This window comes from Ornithorhynchus anatinus, chromosome 8, assembly GCF_004115215.2.
Source record: "Ornithorhynchus anatinus isolate Pmale09 chromosome 8, mOrnAna1.pri.v4, whole genome shotgun sequence".
NCBI lineage: Eukaryota > Metazoa > Chordata > Mammalia > Monotremata > Ornithorhynchidae > Ornithorhynchus > Ornithorhynchus anatinus.
Window position 1 is genome coordinate 50,044,364 of NC_041735.1, and position 18,447 is coordinate 50,062,810.

Here is an 18,447-nt window from a genome sequence, read left to right on the forward strand (position 1 = left end):
TCAGATCCCTAACTGGTTCCGTGACGTTGCTTTTCAAAAAGGACACAGTCAACTTTCAGGAAAAGACAGGCATCCTGAGAGAACAGTTTAGTGATTATGGGAAAGTGCTCAAAAATACAAATGCATACCACTTCTAAAAAATTCAGAATGTGTTAAATGTGGCAGGTAAGCAAAATCAAGGAAAATGCTGGCCTCCCTTCTAATATTCCTGAGAAAACTCAAAGTTATTTTGCCCCTTTCAGGTTCACAGGGGCCCTATAAGAAGACAGCATTAAGCACAAGCAGTCGCGCTCCAAAGGACGATGATATTCCCTCAAGGAATGTCTGATGAGTTTTCAGATTGATTTTCTATGCTAGAGATGGCTAGACGTGGTCTTAGGAAGCTGAGACGATTCTAACAGATAAGCGCGATGATTTGTTCGGAGGTTGGCAAGCTTAGGAATTCTTAAGGCTTCAACCATTAGCAACTCTCTAACTTGAGATCTGCAGACTTTGAGTCGGAAACCTATTTGGGGACAACGGACATGCTCGTCTCACGGCAGGGATCCTATGATGTCTGAAGCGGAGATGGGAAGACTTTAACCCCCCAGCTCGAGTACTTAGCAACTGCAGCACCAAACGTTATATGAAGACTGGAATCTTGAAATCTCTCTAAGCTTCAATTCCCCACCTGTAAAATAGAAATGAGACTACCGATGGGTAGTGAAGCAGCCCATGGTGGGCAGGTATTCATCCAGTCACTCATTCAAACATATTTACTGAGCGCTTCACCATGTGCGGAGCAGCATGAGAGAAGGTAGAGAGAATAACAATGGTGGTATTTGCTAAGCACTTACTATGTGCAAAGCACTGTTCTAGGCGCTGGGGGGATACAAGGTGATCAGGATGTCCACGTGGGCTGACAGTTTTAATCCCCATTTTACAGATGAGGTAACTAAGGCACAGAGAAGTGAAGTGACTTGCCCAAAGTCACACAGCTGGCAAGCGACGGAGCCTGGATTAGAACCCATGACCTCTGACTCCCAAGCCTGGGCTCTTTCCACTGAGCCACGCTGTTTCTCTAAGACTCCTCTACTTGCCTGCTGTGTGACCTCGGGCAAGCCACTTCACTTCTCTGTATCTGTTACTGCTTACCTTGTATCCACCCCAGAGCACAGAACAGAGCTTGGCACAGAGTCAGCGCTTTACAAACACCATAATTATTATATTATTATAAGGAAGAGAAGAAAGCAGCAAAGTGGCAGAGACAAGCCCAAGATAATCTCAATCCAATCTCCAATCCAATCCAAGTCTGTGAGCCTCTTGTGGGACAACCTGATTACCCTGTACCTACCCCAGCGCTTAGAACAGTGCTTGGCACACAGTAAGCGCTTAACAAATACCAACATTATCATTATTATTGCTAATCGAGTTTAATCTATAATCTCTATCAATAGTACTCATTAGGAGTAATAATAATAATAGTATTTGTTAAGCGCTTACTATGTACAGAGCACTGTTGGTATTTATTAACAGTACTACTAATACCAATAATACCAATACTAATAATACCAGTAATAATGTTGATATTTGTTAAGAGCTAACTATGAACAGAGCAATGTTCTAAGCGCTGGGGTAGATACAGGATAATCAGATTGTCCCCCGTGGGGCTCACATTTTTTAATCCCCATTTTTCCAGATGAAGGAACTGAGGCCCAGAGAAGTGAAGTGACTTGCCCCAGGTCACACAGCAGACAAGCGGCGGAGTCGGGATTAGAACCCACGACCTTCTGGCTCCCAAACCCGGGCTCTTGCCACTGAACCCCGCTGCTTCTCTATTTCAAAGAGAGCATTTTAATAGAGAGCGTGCGGTAATAAGAAAGAAGAATGCGTGGTACCGGCTCTTGAAGAGCTTACAAACTACTGGAGAAGACAGGCCGAAAAGCAAACTTCTCTTATGAAGGAGGGGTCAGGAGCAGAAAGAGCAGAAACATACACACAAAATGTAGAAGCAGCGTGGCTCAGTGGAAAGAGCACGGGCTTGGGAGTCAGAGGTCATGGGTTCAAATCCCGGCTCGGCCACTTGTCGGCTGTGTGACCGTGGGCGAGTCACTTAACTTCTCTGTGCCTCAGTTCCTTCATCTGTAAAATGGGGATTAAGACTGTGAGCCCCACGTGAGACAACCTGATTCCCCTGTGTCTACCCCAGCGCTTAGAACAGTGCTCTGCACATAGTAAGCGCTTAACAAATACCAACATTATTATTATTGTTATTACAGAGCTACAATCTCATTGTTCGGTGAAATGGAGATGGCAAGATACTACAGAAATAAAAAACGGTTTCTGCAGTTGGTTTTAGGATTGAGAGTTCGCTTCAGGGGATGGTGAAACCTGCGCGGCTTGGCTGAAGGGGAGGGCAGTCCGCATTACCCACTTATCTGTGGTAGAAATTATGTGGAACTGGAACGTAAGCCAAAAAAACTTTAGTGGAATCCTCTGACTTCACAATGAGAGATACCAATTCGGCAGGGTTCAGTGGAAAGAGCCCGGGCTTGGGAGTCAGGGTCATGGGTTCGAATCCCGGCTCTGCCACTTGTCAGCTGGGTGACTGTGGGCAGTCTGTACCTCAGTGACCTCATCTGGAAACTGGGGATTAAGACTGTGAGCCTGACGTCGGACAACCCGATCACCCTGTATCTCCCCCCAGCACTTAAAACGGTGCTCTGCACATCGTAAGTGCTTAACAAATACCGACATTATTATTATTATTACCAATTCTGCTCATGAAACACAAAAAAAGAGTGTCTATGAGAACAGATAGAATTATCCCAGGAAGATTTACCTCAGAGTGATCTGAGAAAGAAAAGTGGAAACTCCTGCAAGGGTTACCGCTTTTATTTCAATATAAAAGGTGGATCAGCAGTAATTCCGACATGGGAATTCAGTAACTTCATTTTCATTAAAACCAATGGCCTTCAGCTTCAAAACATGCACTTGAAATGCTTTCAGGGTCAAGTCCAGCAGGTCTACAACACTTTACACGTTTAGTTTCTTTACTTCAAAGTGCCTCTCCTTTCCAAAAAGCCAACTTGGCATTCTGAACTCGGAGGCTACAGAATTGGAAACCATTCAGTAATTGATAAAGGTCGAATGACCTAGTTGGAAAGTGGGAATAAGATTCAGGAGAGCTGGGTTTCGGTCCCAACTCTGTCACTGGCCAGCTGAGTGACCTTGGGAAAGTCATTAATCCTCTCCGAGCCTCAATTTCTTCACCCATAAAATGAGGAAATAGCAGGGGATGAGTCCTATGTGGGACAGGGACTGTTTGAATTAATAATAATAATAATAATAATGTTGGTATTTGTTAAGCGCTTACTATGTGCAGAGCACTGTTCTAAGATCTGGGGTAGACACAGGAATCAGGTTGTCCCACGTGGGGCTCACAGTCTTAATCCTCATTTTACAGATGAGGTAACTGAGGCCCAGAGAAGTGAAGTGACTTGCCCACAGTCACACAGCTGACAAGTGGCAGAGCTGGGATTCAAACTCATGACCTCTGACTCCAAAGCCCGGGCTCTTTCCACTGAGCCATGCGGCTTCTCTATATTAACTTAATATCTTCCCCAGGTTTAATAAATACCATATATTAGTGCTAGCAATAAATACAGGCTTTGTAATCAACCATTCACCTACAATAGGGGACGAAAAGAGCAACGTTTCAGGACCGAAGAAAGTTATGCCATCATTCCTTCTGAGTCCCCAGGGCTGTGCAGTCAATCAAATCCATCGCCAGAAGCCAGGAAATGGGATCCAGTAATTTCAACGCTTTCAAAACAGATACATCATATGTCTGTAATCCTTGTCAATCTGTGGTTTGAGGCAATTCCCTTCCTCCTGACTAAATCGTTGACTTTGCGGTATTATGACATCTATCTGAATGAGAACTAAAATCAAAAAGGAGGGATAGTCCTGGTATCCACACAACCCTGGCATCTCCCACGTGCACCAGATCTTTTGGTAAAGTAATAATAATAATAATAATAATGTTGGTATTTGTTAAGCACTTACTATCTTGACTCTATTTATTGCCACTGTTCTTGTCTGCCTGTCTCCCCGATTAGACTGTAAGCCCATCAAACGGCAGGGATTGTCTCTATCTGTTGCCGACTTATACATTCCAAGCGCTTAGTACAGTGCTCTGCACATAGTGAGCACTCAATAAATACTATTGAATGAATGAATGAATATGCCGAGCACTGTTCTAAGCGCTGGGGTAGATACAGGATAATCAGGTTGTCCCACATGAGACTCACAGTCTTAATCCCCATTTTACGGATGAGGTAACCGAGGCACCGAGAAGTGAAGGGACTTGCCCAAAGTCACACAGCTGACAGGTGGCAGAGCCGGGATTAGAACCCATGACCTCTGCCTCCTAAGGCGGTGCTCTTTCCGCTGAGCCACGCTGCTTCGCACAAGTAGACTGAAGCGATTCGCTGTGGCTTTTCTCGAGAATCAGTATGTTCATCCCACAGTTCTAGCAATCATCTGGAATGACCGGAGTCAGAATTATAAAGCGAATTATACAAGAAATGTATTTTAAAAATTAGTCACAGCACATTAATTTACATTTTAAAGTCTATTGTGCTACAGCAAACATTTCAAAAATAGGAAATATAGCTAAAATCCCTTGTAACGCCTTTCGAAGAAAGGAAAATATTGTGATACTGTGAACACTCAGGAACGATACTACAAAAAATAACTTGAGACTACTTGTCATATAATAATGCTAGCAAACTGCTTACCATGTCTTAATGCTAATCAAATAAGTGATATAGAATTTCTTCCTTTTTTCTTCTCGCCGACCCCGGCCAACTCCTGCCTCTGGCTTATAAACGCCCTCTGGCCTGGAATGCCCTCCCTCCTCAAATCTGCCAATTACCCTCCCCCTTCTTCAAAACCTTATCGAAGGCACATCTCCTCCAAGAGGCCATCCCAGACTAAGCCCCTCTTTTCATCGCCCACGCCCTTCTGCATCGCCCTGACTTGTTCCCTTTGCTCTTCCCGGGACCCAGAGCCCCACGGCACTTATGATAATGGTGGTATTTGTTAAGCGCTTACTATGTGCCGAGCACCGTTCTAAGCGCTGGGGGGATACAAGGTGATCAGGTTGTCCCACGTGGGGCTCAGTCTTAATTCCCATTTTACAGATGAGGGAACTGAGGCCCAGAGAAGTGAAGTGACTTGCCCACAGTCACACAGCTGGCAAAAACGGCAACACGGGGATTCAAACCCATGACCTGACTCCCAAGCCCAGGCTCTTTCCACTGAGCCAAACTGTATATATCTGCAATTTTATTTATTTATTTATTGTTGTATTGTTCTTTCCCAAGCACTTAGTACAGTGCTCTGCACACAGTAGGCGCTTAATAAATACGACTGAATGAATGAATGAATGGGTCATAGGTGTGAAAGGGACTGAGATCCCGAGGAACTCCCCAAGAGACCGAACAGCCCAGGGAAGTGTTCACATGGGCTGAATTGAGAGATGGGTGATGCTGCATTTCCTCACCCCTTACTGACACAGATTAAACACAGTTGGAGGACTGCCCGGCCCTCAGCATCCCTCACGGGCTCCTGTCAACCCTGTGGTCGGGGCTACGGTGGCTTCGAAGTACCTACTTTGGGGCAAATTTACAGATTTTAGATGATCTCCCGAAGAGGGCAAACACACCCGAACCCTTCACATTTCCCGCCAAACTCGTCAACCCCAGAGGGTCTCAAAATGGTCTAGTTCCAAACAGTTCCCCAGAGAGGTGGTTGAGATCGGCCCCTTCCACTGTACCTAAAATCCAGAATACGTACTCCAAGGCCACCCTAGCGCAACCCCAATCCCTACAGCTTCAAGGTCGGCTAAACTGATACAAGGTTCACGGAGTCCTTAATGCGGGTATACGGCCTAGGGACGATTTAAGACACGTTGATGACTTTGCTGACAATGGGTATCTCCTTCACATTTGGGGCTTCTATATCTGCCATGTTCACACTGGTTGGTTCAAATGACCAAACATTCTACCTGGCCAAGGAAGTGAGGAAATACTTTTTCGCTTTCTTTTGTTCTCAGAGCACAAGCACGTGGAGGGTTTGATTTGAACCTTCTGTTCGTAGCTGGCCAGTTGCTGTTCATTTGGAGTACAGCCTAAATAGGAATCATAAATCAAATGGAAAAAGAATCTATGCTGTATTTTCCAATTCCCATCATTTTAAATGTTCCACAGACTGAGGCGCTCTTCAAGGTTAAAGCCCGAAAATTCTAGCATAGTATTTCCATTTTCGATACCTGAATTTGCGAAACCCAAACATCCCCCGCCCCCGTCATCTCAGGAAACATATACTCCTCTTAGTGGATGTGTGCAACTTTCAAAAAAATATTTCTTCTATATTTTTGAACATTGAAGATACACACATTCCTGCCCTTTCAAGTAAGAAAAAATAGATCATTTTAGGATCACCCATTCGTTTTCAGAATTATTATTTGTAGCTGGCCACATTTTAGGGCCCCTGATCGTTTAATGCCTTGACAGCAGCACCTATTATCTGTCCCAAGAAAAATCCCCAAGAAGCAACTTTAAATTTATCCATCTCCCGCATCCCCTTCACCGGCCCCGACCTAAAACCTATAGAAAAAACTACATTCTCCTCTCTTGCTCGAGGCCCCACCGTTTAAGGACATCAGAATTCAGTCTGCAGGTCCCGGAGTGACGACTTGTCACAGTCCCAGGATTGAATTTCTCTACCGAATGTCCGCAGAAACCGGAGCCAGGTTATGCCTTTGGTAAACGCTATGTACTGGAAGGAAACCAGGGGTCCTCCGACCGATCAATCAATGAATGGTATTTACTGAGTGCTTACTTTGTGCAAAGCGCTGTACTACGCACTTGGGAGAGTACAATATAACGGAGTTGGTAGGCACATTCCCTGCCCAGACGAAGCTTACACTTCAGAGGGGGAGCTGACAATCCAAGGGGCAGGATGAGGATGTGGCTTCCGGGTAAAGTGCACTTTTCTCTCCCCGCCTTGTCTGCAGTGTTTGTGTCCCTTTCTCTTCAGAACTGTCAGAGCTATCTTTATACCGGGGCTGCAGCAAGGCAGACGTATCTTGAGGACTTATGGAAAGACGGAAGATGAAGGAGAGGGAGGGTGCTGTTCGACGGGCCACGGTGGATCTCCTGCCAAACGCGGTGACTCCTCCCATGACCACGGGCAGCCTCTAGCTGGGTAAATGCCCAGTTTTCTCCACAGTCAAAGCAGCTCTGGCATCCATCCAAGTGGAATGCGCTAGATGTCGGGATCAAAACGAAACAAACCTAATAAAATGCCACGTACAAGCGCATTCATCAGTCACGTGAGACCTCAAGTCTATTTCCGGCCAGCTTTTAAAACTTATTTTATTAGGCTCAATTGCTCCTCTTGACATATGCCTTAAGCTTCCAGGATTGAATTTCATTGTACCGAAGTCAATTTGACTTCCATCCCTTGCAGTGATTAGGTCTAATTGCACAGGGCAAAGGTTCTCACGAGTGTGAGGAGATTGGTATTTTCTCTTTTCGGAGTTCCCTGGTTTTTACGGTTCATAACGCCGGCTCGATGAGGTTGGACATCAAGCCCCTTTAAGAGTTCACAAAGGCCAAAAGGCACACTGAGAGGGGGGTGGCTCCCAGCCCTGGCCCTAGTACCAAGAAGGGAACCAAGAAAGTCCGACACGAGTACCACTAAGACGTGGACCAAGGTTATTCCTGAGCCAGAGCCTAAGAGCAGAAACTCCTTGACCGGCGGCTTCATTAACATTGTGCTCTGGCTCCGTCTAAGTCCCTCGAGAAAGGATCGCAGGGCAAACTCGCTCTAATTCCCCTTCACGGGCTTGGAAGAAGCTCCCGGTTTGGGAATTCGGGAGAGTTTGGGAAGAAAGGCCGACTTCTAATTTTCCCGTTTCACCCAGAAACTGGGGTATCAGGGTGGAAGCAGCTGAGTTCCTGGCTTGAGCAGCTCCAAGTCCATAAAGGGCCACAGACCATTTCAGTTTCATTTCCCCTTCTCCCTTGCCCTCTACCCCACCTGTATATGTGTAGGGACATGGCCAGGATATTTTAGAAAGCTCTTTCTGATTTTCAACTCTCTAGTAGTTCCACCTAACCCATCTTTCACCCCAACGACCTCGCCGCCTATTTCAACAAAAGGGAAGCCATCTGGCACGAACTCCCAAATCTCCCCCCTGCCTTCTCAGACCATAACCCCTCCGATTGCCACATCTAGTCTTTCATCCTTTCCAGCTGTCTCCCAATAGGAGCTCCCCTGTCTTTTCAAAAATCCTTCCCTCTCCATCTGCGCATCCAACCACATCCCTTCACATCTTATTAAAACGCTTGCGCCGATCCTTCTTTCCTCCCTGTCTTAACATGCCCACTCGTCAGTGGCTCCTTCCCCTCCGCTTTCCTCCCCTTGACCCTACTGCCCCTTTCAGTTATTGCCACCATCTCCCTCCTACTATTCCTATCCAAACTCTCTGAATGGGTCGTTGACTCCTGCTACCTCTTCTTCCTCTCTTCCAACTCCCTTCGAGACCCCACCCGATCCGGCCTCCGCCCTTCCACGTCTCGGAAACTGCTCTTGGCGAAGTCATCCATGATGACCACCTTGGAAATTCCTTCACTTTACTGTGGAGCATCGCCTCGTTCTGGAAACACTACCAAACGCACGCTTTCTCCTCTTGGTTCTCCCGCTTCTTTGGCCACTCCCTTTTGATCTCATTTGCCACTTACGCCTTACCTGTGGGGGTCCCTGTGGGGCTCAGGTCTGGGTCCATCTACAGCCACTCGCTCGGGGAGATCATCTGCTTCCACAGTTTCAATTACTATCTCTACCCAGACGACTCCCAAATTTACATCTTCAGCCCCAACCTCCCCCTCTCTGTGTAATCTCACATTTCCTTCTGCCTTTAGGACAGCCCTACCTGGATGTCCCACAGTTGCCTCAGAATCAACGTGACCAAAACTGACTCTCTCATCTTCCTTCTCAAACTCTCTTTCACATCACTGTAGACCACACCACCATCCTTCCTGTCTCACGAGCCAGGAGCCTTCGCATTATTCTTGACTTCACCTCTCTACTTCAAACCACGTATTCAGTCAGTCACGGAGATCTCGTCGACTCTACCTCCGCTGCGTCTCTAGAGTTTGCTCCTTCCTCGCCAGCCGAACGCTACCACGCTGGTTCAAGCATCTGTCATATCCTGTCTGATCTCTGTCTGATCTACCGCTGATCTCCTTATCTTCGGCCTATCCCCTCTCCGGCTCCATACTTCACTCTCCTGACCAGATCATTTTTCTTAAAAAAAACAAAAAAACGTTTTCCACAGATTTCCAATCAATCCATGGTATTTAATAATGATGTTGGTATTTGTTAAGCGCTTACTTTGTGCAGAGCACTGTTCTAAGCGCTGGGGTAGACACAGGGGAATCAGGTTGTCCCACGTGGGGCTCACAGTCTTAATCCCCATTTTACAGATGAGGTAACTGAGGCACAGAGAAGTTAAGTGACTTACCCACTTATGGAGCGCTTACCGTGTGCGGAGCACTATACACACTGTACAGAGTTGGTAGACACTTTCCCCGCTCACAGAGTGCTTAAAGTCTTTGTGACACACTGACACCTCCCAAATAGACACACACCCAGATACACACCCAGCTGTTGCCGCGCACACTCAAACCCTACCATCCACACGGACGCCCAATTCATACAAATGGGGAAGGCAGAAGGGGAGAGGCAGAGAGTTGGGGTCAGCGAGGAGAAGCTGGAGGAGAGGAGAGGGCAGGAGAGGAGAGGAGCCCTGGAGAGAGGGCGAGAGCAACACGCTTCCTCTCCGACTCTTCATCATCATGATCATAATCACCGATAACGTTCGCTGACAGCCAGCTGTGTCTGGCATAGCGTGTTATGCGCTTGGGAACACCCGGATTAGATTTTCAGCCCCACTCAGACTGTGACCCTCAGTGTCCCAACTGATTATCCTGGACCTATCCCAGCGCCGGGCACACAGTAAGCGCTTTCACCAATACCACACTGATCATTCGTCGGAAAAAGTGCCTCCAGGAGCTGACACCGTCTGCCGAGGGCCAGACTCTTCTCTGGGAGCTCAGTCCCGCTCCCACAAGACGATGAGGAACGGAGAGAGCCAAGCCTGCTTTTCTCCCCATCCGGCTGTGCTCTGCAGCTCACAGGGCTACTCTGCACCATAACTGGTCAGAGAATCTGTGTGTTTTAGGATTGGCCAGATATAATAATGTCGGTATTTGTTAAGCACTTACTATGTGCAGAGCACTGTTCTAAGCGCTGGGGTAGATACGGGGTCATCAGGTTGTCCCACGTGAGGCTCACAGTCTTCATCCCCATTTTCCAGATGAGGGAACTGAGGCACAGAGAAGTGACTCGCCCACAGTCACACAGCTGTCAAGTGGCAGAGCTGGGATTCGAACCCTTGACATGACTCTCAAGTCCGGGCTCTTTCCACTGAGCCACGACCTGTGCTTTGGGCCATAAACATGCATAAACGTGGTACTCAAACCAGCTGGACAATTACACAGCTTGCATTCGTAGAGAATAGGAAGGTTTTCCTCGGATTGATATTCAGGGACATATCTGAGCCCTGAAATGATAAATGTCCGTGAAGCGCAAAAGGAAGCACCTCTCGGAGGCTCCATCCCGCCGGCGGCCATGAGGGAGCGGCCCGTCCAGACCCGTGGACGGTCCGTTACCACCGCGGAATCCCTCAGCCAGGAGTCTGCGTGACCCTAGCAACGCCTACCGTGGCTCGACAGTCCTTGTCGATCGTCCGGATATCAATGAGGCAAATTTTCTGGTATCCACACGGGCCCAGAATTCACGGTCCTCAAGTGCCTCCGATGGCCGCCCAGCCTTCTCTGCATCATGAAGAAACTTTTCAGCTCATTCGGCTCTCTTCCCCTTCCTTATCCTTGCTAATGACCCCCCGTAACCCAGTTAAGACACTTCACTCTTTTAACACGAACCTATTCACTGTCTCTCACTTTCGCTCCATCCACCGTCAACTGCTCATCCCCTTCCTCTGGAAATACAAAAGTCCAACAACCTCCCCGTGTTCAAAGCCCCAATGAAATATCTCCTCCAGAATGCCTTTCCAGAACAAGCTCTCAACACCCCCACCGTACGCTTCTCTGAAGCAGCGTGGCTCAGTGGAAAGAGCCCGGGCTTGGGAGTCGGAGGTCATGGGTTCTAATCCCGGCTCCGTCGCTTGTCAGCTGTGTGACTGTGGGCAAGTCACTTCTCTGTGCCTCAGTTCCCTCATCTGGAAAATGGGGATGAAGACTGTGAGCTCTACGTGGGACAACCTGATCACCTCGCATCTACTCCAGCGCTTAGAAGGGTGCTTGGCACATAGTAAGCGCTTAACGGATACCAACATTAGTATTATTATTATGATGCACTTGGGTACTCTCCCCCTCCCCACAGTACGTGTGTACATATCATTATATTTTGTTGCTTCCCTTACCTGTAATTTAATGTCCGTCTCCCCCACCACCCACTCCCGGCTAGACCGTAAGCTCTTCGAGGGCAACGATCAGGTCTAACTTGCAGGACACTTGGTACAGTCCTGTGCACAAAGTAAGCGTTCAATAAAAACCACTGATTTATTGAAAACAAAAGGGAGCTCTGTTCATGAGGAAGAGGAAACATATAGAGGAGCATGTAATGTTCATCGTCACAGCAGCGTAAAAAGGGTAGGAAAAAGGAATCAAAGGGGATGGGATACTTCTTTTAAGCAAGCCATCCTGCCTCTGCCAACACATCCAACACTGTCCAGAGTTAACAGGCCAATCCTCTGAATCAACTATTATAAGGTTATATTATAATCCAATTTACTGTGTTTACCCCTCCTTTCCCATTTCCAATTCTCCAACTGACTAGGACTTGTAAGACAGTAGTTCTGAAACCTTTGTAGGGGGAAAGTCAATCTTTGGAAAAAAAAATTGTGATCACACTCAGACTGATTTGAGCCCATCTTGCTTAGACTTTGGACGCAGACACGTAAAACCCCCATTCAGATTCATAGAGGACAGGCAAATCCAGTAAAAATCCACTTTGAATGAAATCCCACAAAAGTCATCAAAACAAGACTCCATTTGTCTATTAGAGGCTTACCAAGGTTTCATTTTAATCAGGAATGCTGAAACTTCCTACGGTAGTTTGTTCAATCCTCTAAATTTTTACTATTGAAAGGGGGGTTCCCAAATGTAGGAGCTCTCGAAGTATCCAGTCTGTTCTACACACTTTTATGATCTTGTAGAGAGTGCTGAAAAATTTATAGTGTCCACTTAAAATACAGATTGCGGGCTTTACGATGACAGCCGTATCATTTCATAATCAAGAGCCATCCTCTGATTACCAAATAATTTTGCTAAGAACTCAAGCCCAGGATAGAGGGCCCAATTTAAAATAAGCCAGTAGAAGTGTAAGGAAACAATCCACCGTTCTTTTTAAACTCAAATTGTCAACACTGGTTTTCTCCCAGTCAAACTCCAGAGACCCACGTACCTAAGCCCTGACAACCAATCCTCTCGGGACAAACAGATGAGCTTGTCCTGGTGACGTAAAATTCCCCGGAGACGGTCCCTTCGACAAATAGTCGTTAATTGAGGTGTTCTCGGTAGCGGGACGAATTAGGCCCCGGCTTAAACAGTTACGGCTGAAGGAATGCCCTTCTTTCAACGGGTCAGTTCATTCATTCAATCGTATCTGTTGAGCGCTTACTATGGGCAGAGCACTGTACTAAGCGCTTAGAACGTTCAATTCGGCAACAGATAGAGACCATCCCTGCCCAGTGACGGATTCACAGTCAGTTGCCACAGCCGCACCGAATTATCTCACGGGCTCACAGTTCAAGTACCCTAAAAAAGGCCCAAAGAAATCATTTCTCTTACAGGACTGGATAACCATATCCCTTTAATAGATTTTTTTTCCAGTTGCTTTTAATAACGATGATATCCGTTAAGCGCTATGTGTCAAGCACTATTCTAAGCGCTGGGGTGGATACAAGGTAATGAGATGGTCCCGCGCGGGGCTCACCGTCTTCATCCCCCTTTTACAGATGAGGTAACTGAGGCACAGAGAAGTGAAGTGACTTGCCCGGAGTCACACAGCTGACAAGTGGAGGAGGCGGGATTAGATCCCACGACCTCAGACGGCCCAGCCCGCGCTCTTGCCACTAAGCCAAGCTGCTTTTCTCCTAAAAGCCGTTCTGCCTCGCACTTCCCAGTCCTGTCAAACAAGCGTGTTTCCTGTGAGTTCTGCCTCTCGTCCCTCCAAGTTGGTCCGGGCAAAAGACAGCAGGACCGATCATTCATTCAATCGTATTTATAATAATGATGACAATGTGGGTATTTGTTAAGCGCTTACTATGTGCCGAGCACTGTTCTAAGCACTAGGGAAGGTCCGAGGTAAGCAGGTTGTCCCACGTGAGGCTCACAGTCTTAATCCCCATTTTACAGATGAGGTCACTGAGGCACCGAGAAGTTAAGCGACTTGCCCAAAGTCACAGAGCTGACAGGTGACGGAGCCGGGATGAGAATCCATGACCTTTGACTCCTAAGCCCGTGATCTTTCCACTGAGCCACGCCGAGCGCTCACCGTGTGCCGAGCACCGTATCAGGCGCTTGGAAAGTACAACTCGGCAACGGAGACGATCCCTCCCCAACAGCGGGCTCGCAGTCTAGAGGAAGGGGGCTTCAAGGAACGACCCCTGTCTCCCCCTTTCTAATAATAATGCTGGTATTTGTTAAGCCCTTACCGTGTGCCGAGCACTGATCTAAGCGCTGGGGTAGATACAAGTTCATCAGGTGGCCCCACGTGGGGCTCACAGTCTTCATCCTCACTTTCAGATGAGGTCACTGAGGCCCAGAAAAGTGAAGTGACTTACCCAAGGTCACACAGCAGACAAGTGGCGGAGGTGGGATTTGAACCCACGACCTCTGACTCCCAAGCCCGGCCTCCTGCCGCTGAGCCCCGCTGCTTCCCCTGGGAGCCCGTTGTTGCCAAACTGGACTTCCAAGCGCTTAGCCCAGTGAATAATAATAATGCTGCTATTTGTTAAGCGCTTACTATGCGCCGAGCACTGTTCTAAGCGCTGGGGTAGACACCGGGGAATCGGGTGGTTCCACCTGGGGTTCACAGTCTTAACCCCCATTTTACAGATGAAGTCCAGAGAAGTGAAGTGACTTGCCCAAAGTCACGCCAAGTGGCAGAGCCGGGATTAGGAACTCCTCACTCTTGGCTTCAAAGCTCTCCATCACCTTGCTCCCTCTTACCTCTCCTCGCTTCTCTCTTTCTACCGCCCACCCTGCACGCTCCGCTCCTCTGCCGCCCACCTCCTCACCGACCCCCGTTCTCTCCCGTCCCGCCGTCGATCCCCGGCCCACGTCCTCCCGCCGTCCTGGAACGCCCTCCCTCCTCACCTCCGCCAAACTCACTCTCTTCCCCTCTTCAAAGCCCTACTGAGAAGTCACCTCCTCCAGGAGGCCTTCCCAGACAGAGCCCCCCCTTTCCCTCTACTCCCCTCCCACGCTCTGCTCTTCCCCCCCTCCCCTCAGCACTGTGCTCATCTGTATATATTATTTATTACCCTATTTTGTTAATCCCCCCCTTGATTCTATTTATCTCGATGATGTGGTCTTGTTTTTGTTTTGCTCTGTCTTGCTTTGCTGTCTGTCTCCCCCGTTTAGACCGCGAGCCCGTCGTGGGGCAGGGATGGCCTCTATCTGTTGCCCGATTGTCCATTCCAAGCCCTTAGTCCAGTGCTCTGCACATAGTAAGCGCTCAATAAATCCGACCGAATGAATAAAGGAGGGTTTCTGTTCCAGCAGGTCACAGTCTTCTTTAGTCATTCATTCATTCATTCGATAGTATTGATTGAGCGCTTACTATGTGCAGAGCACTGTACTAAGCGCTTGGAATGGACAAATCGGCAACAGATAGAGACGGTCCCTGCCCTCTGACGGGCTCACGGTCTAATCGGGGGAGACGGAGGGACAAGAACAATGGCAATAAATAGAGTCAAGGGGAAGAACGTCTCGTTAAAACAATGGCAGATAAACAGAATCAAGGTGATGTGCATCTCATTAACAAAATAAATAGGGTAATGAAGATATATACAGTTGAGAGGACGAGTACAGTGCTGAGGGGATGGGACGGGAGAGGGGGAGGAGCAGAGGGAAAGTCGGGGAGTCATCATCAGGCAGCCTCCGTAAAGGCCTCTCCTGCCAGCTCCCAAGCTAACGAATGACACAGAATCCGAGGGGATCCTCGATTTCACCACCCAAGTGGAATCTGAGGGGATCCTCAATTTTACCACCCAAATACGGCCCCCCTCTCAAAACATCTCTTCCATTAGAATGCTCTCCAGAAGTGCAAACGGCCTAGGTTTTCCTAATTTAAAGCTGACAAAAGGTCTTTTTCCAAAATCTTTTGGGAAACCTCACCAAACCCATGTCCACATCCAAGTTTTAAAGCATCTCGCTAGGTTTTTTTCTCGCTCTGTTTTCTCCTTGCACATAAGTCAGCGCTCAATAAGAGAAGCGGCGGGGCTCCGTAGCAAGAGCCCGGGCTTGGGAGTCAGAGGTCGTGGGGTTCGAATCCCGACTCCTCCACCTGTCTGCTGTGTGACCTTGGGCAAGTCACTTCACTTCTCTGGGCCTCAGTGACCTCATCTGTAAAATGGGGACTGTCTGTGAGCCTCACGTGGGACAACCTGATGACCCCGTCTCTCCCCCAGCGCTTAGAACAGTGCTCTGCAAAGAGTAAGCGCTTAACGAATACCAACATTATTATTATTATTATTATTCTCTGGGCCTCAGTAAAAATGGGGACTAAAGACTGTGAGCCCCACGTGGGACAACCTGATTGCCCTATATTTACCCCCAGCGCTTAGAACAGTGCTCTGCACATAGCAAGCGCTTAACAAATACCAACGTGATTATTATTCTCTGAGCCTCAGTTCCCTCCTCTGTAAAAATGGGGATTAAAATCTGTGAGCCTCACGTGGGACCATCTGATGACCCTGCCTCTACCCCCAGCGCTTAGAACAGTGCTCTGCACGTAGCAAGCGCTTAACAAATACCAATGTTATTATTATTATTCATTCGTTCATTCAATAGTATCTATCGAGCGCTTACTATGTGCATGGCACTGTACTAAGCGTTTGGAACGTGGGCCGCAGTTCCCGCCTCTGTAAAAATGGGGGTTAAAATCTGTGAGCCCCACGTGGGACCCTCTGATGACCCTGTCTCTACCCCCAGCGCTTAGAACAGTGCTCTGCACAAAGTAAGCGCTTAACAAATACCAACATTATTATTATTATTAAAATGATGAGCTCACAGACTGTGAGCCCTGGGTGGGACGAGGACTGTGTCCAACTCGATTAACCTGTATCTACACCAGTGCTCACTATACTGCCGGGCACAGAGTAAGCGCTTAACAAATAACCATAAAAAAATGGCAGAGTGGGATTAGAACCCAAACCCTCTGATTCCCAGGCCCAGATGGCTCAGTGGAAAGAGCCCACGCTTGGAAGTCAGAGGTCATGGGTTCTAATCCCGGCTCTGCTCCTTGTCAGCTGTGTGACCGTGGGCGAGTCACTTCACTTCCCTGTGCCTCAGTACTCTCATCTGTCAAATGGGGATGAAGACTGTGCGCCTCACGTGGGCCAACCTGATGACCCTGTCGCTCCTCCAGCGTTTAGAACAGTGCTCCGCACATAGTAAGCACTTAAATACCAACATTATTAAATGCCATGATTATTATTCTTAATCATTGTCATTAACCAACACCAAGAGGACTGTTCTCATGAATCTCAGTGACCTCATCTGTCAAATGGGGATGAAGACCGTGAGCCTCACGTGGGACAACCTGATTCCCCTGCATCTCCCCCAGCGCTCAGAACGGTGCTCGGCACACAGTAAGCGCTTAACAAATATCAAAAAAAAAAAAAAACAACAAATACCAGCATTATCATTATTATTCTCTGGACCTCAGTGACCTCATCTGTCTAATGGGGATGAAGACCGTGAGCCTCCCGGGGGACAACCTGATTCCCCTGCATCTCCCCCAGCGCTCAGAACGGTGCTCGGCACAGAGTAAGCGCTTAACAAATACCAAAAAAACCAAAAACCAAATACCAACATTCTCATTATTATTCTCTGGGCCTCAGTGACCTCATCTGTCAAATGGGGATGAAGACTGTGAGCCTCAAGGGGGACAACCTGATTCCCCTGTAACTCCCCCAGCGCTCAGAACGGTGCTCGGCACATAGTAAGCGCTTAACAAATACCAAAAAACCCCAACAAAACCAAATACCAACATTATCATTATTCTTCTCTGGGCCTCAGTGACCTCATGTGTCAAATGGGGATGAAGAGTGTGAGCCTCCCGTGGGACAACCTGATGACCCTGTAACTCCCCCAGCGTTTAGAACGGTGCTCGGCACAGAGTAAGCGCTTAACAAATACCAAAAAACCCCACAAAACCAAAGACCAACATTATCATTATTCTTCTCCGGGCCTCAGTGACCTCATCTGTCAAATGGGGATGAAGACACGTGGGCCAACCTGACGCTGTAAACTCCCCCAGCTCTTAGAACGGTGCTCGGCACAGAGTAAGCGCTTAACAGATACCACAAAACCAAATACCAACATTCTCATTATTATTCTCTGGGCCTCAGTGACCTCATCTGTCAAATGGGGATGAAGACTGCGAGCCTCCCGGGGGCCAACCGTTATCCTCATCATTTCCACCAGACAACACTTCTTCTCAGCTTATCCGTGCTAAATAGAGCTCCTGTGACATCTATCATACCATCTATGCTCATCAACCTTAAGAAATACCCTAATCAGGGTCGTTGTGAATCAATACCACTGGGGGAAAGGACGAGCCCGCGACCTCTGACCCCGCGGCGGCCCCGGGCCCGGGCGGGGCAGGCGGTCGGCGGTGGCGGATGCCCCGGGCCCCCTATGTCCTGAGCGCCCCCGTCCCTCCAGTGTGGTCCCGAAGGGGAAGGAGAAGGGAGAAGGGAAAAGGGAAGGGGAAGCGGCCGCCGTTACCGTGACGGTGACCGTCCATGTGTCGGGCGCGGCGTCCCGAGGTCCGGCCGCCTCGGCCGCCGGCAGAGTCCCTCGGGGGCGCCAGCGCGCAGGCGCGGCGGGCCGGTCCTGGGGGGGGGGGGCGGCGGGCGCGCCGGGCCCCTCCCCTCCCCCCGGGACCGGGACCGGTCCCCTTGCCGGTGCTTAGCGATGCTGATTAAGAACAGCAATCGTGGTATTTAATGATAATGTTGGTATTCGTTAAGCGCTTACTCTGTGCCGAGCACTGTTCTCAGCGCTGGGGGAGACC

General features: G+C 48.5%; 1 protein-coding gene across 2 annotated transcripts in view; it reads right to left on the reverse strand.

Annotated features, from left to right (window-relative positions):
• The window catches only part of GADL1 (glutamate decarboxylase like 1), a 134,821-nt gene extending 116,588 nt beyond the window's left edge, over window positions 1-18,233 (reverse strand). For both annotated transcript variants that reach the window (XM_029071345.2, XM_029071346.1), the window contains exon 1: window positions 18,159-18,233. In XM_029071345.2, the coding sequence (XP_028927178.1) occupies window positions 18,159-18,177 (19 nt within the window). In that variant the 5' untranslated portion in view covers window positions 18,178-18,233. The remainder of the gene's footprint in view (window positions 1-18,158) is intronic.
• Between the last annotated feature and the right edge of the window lie 214 nt (window positions 18,234-18,447).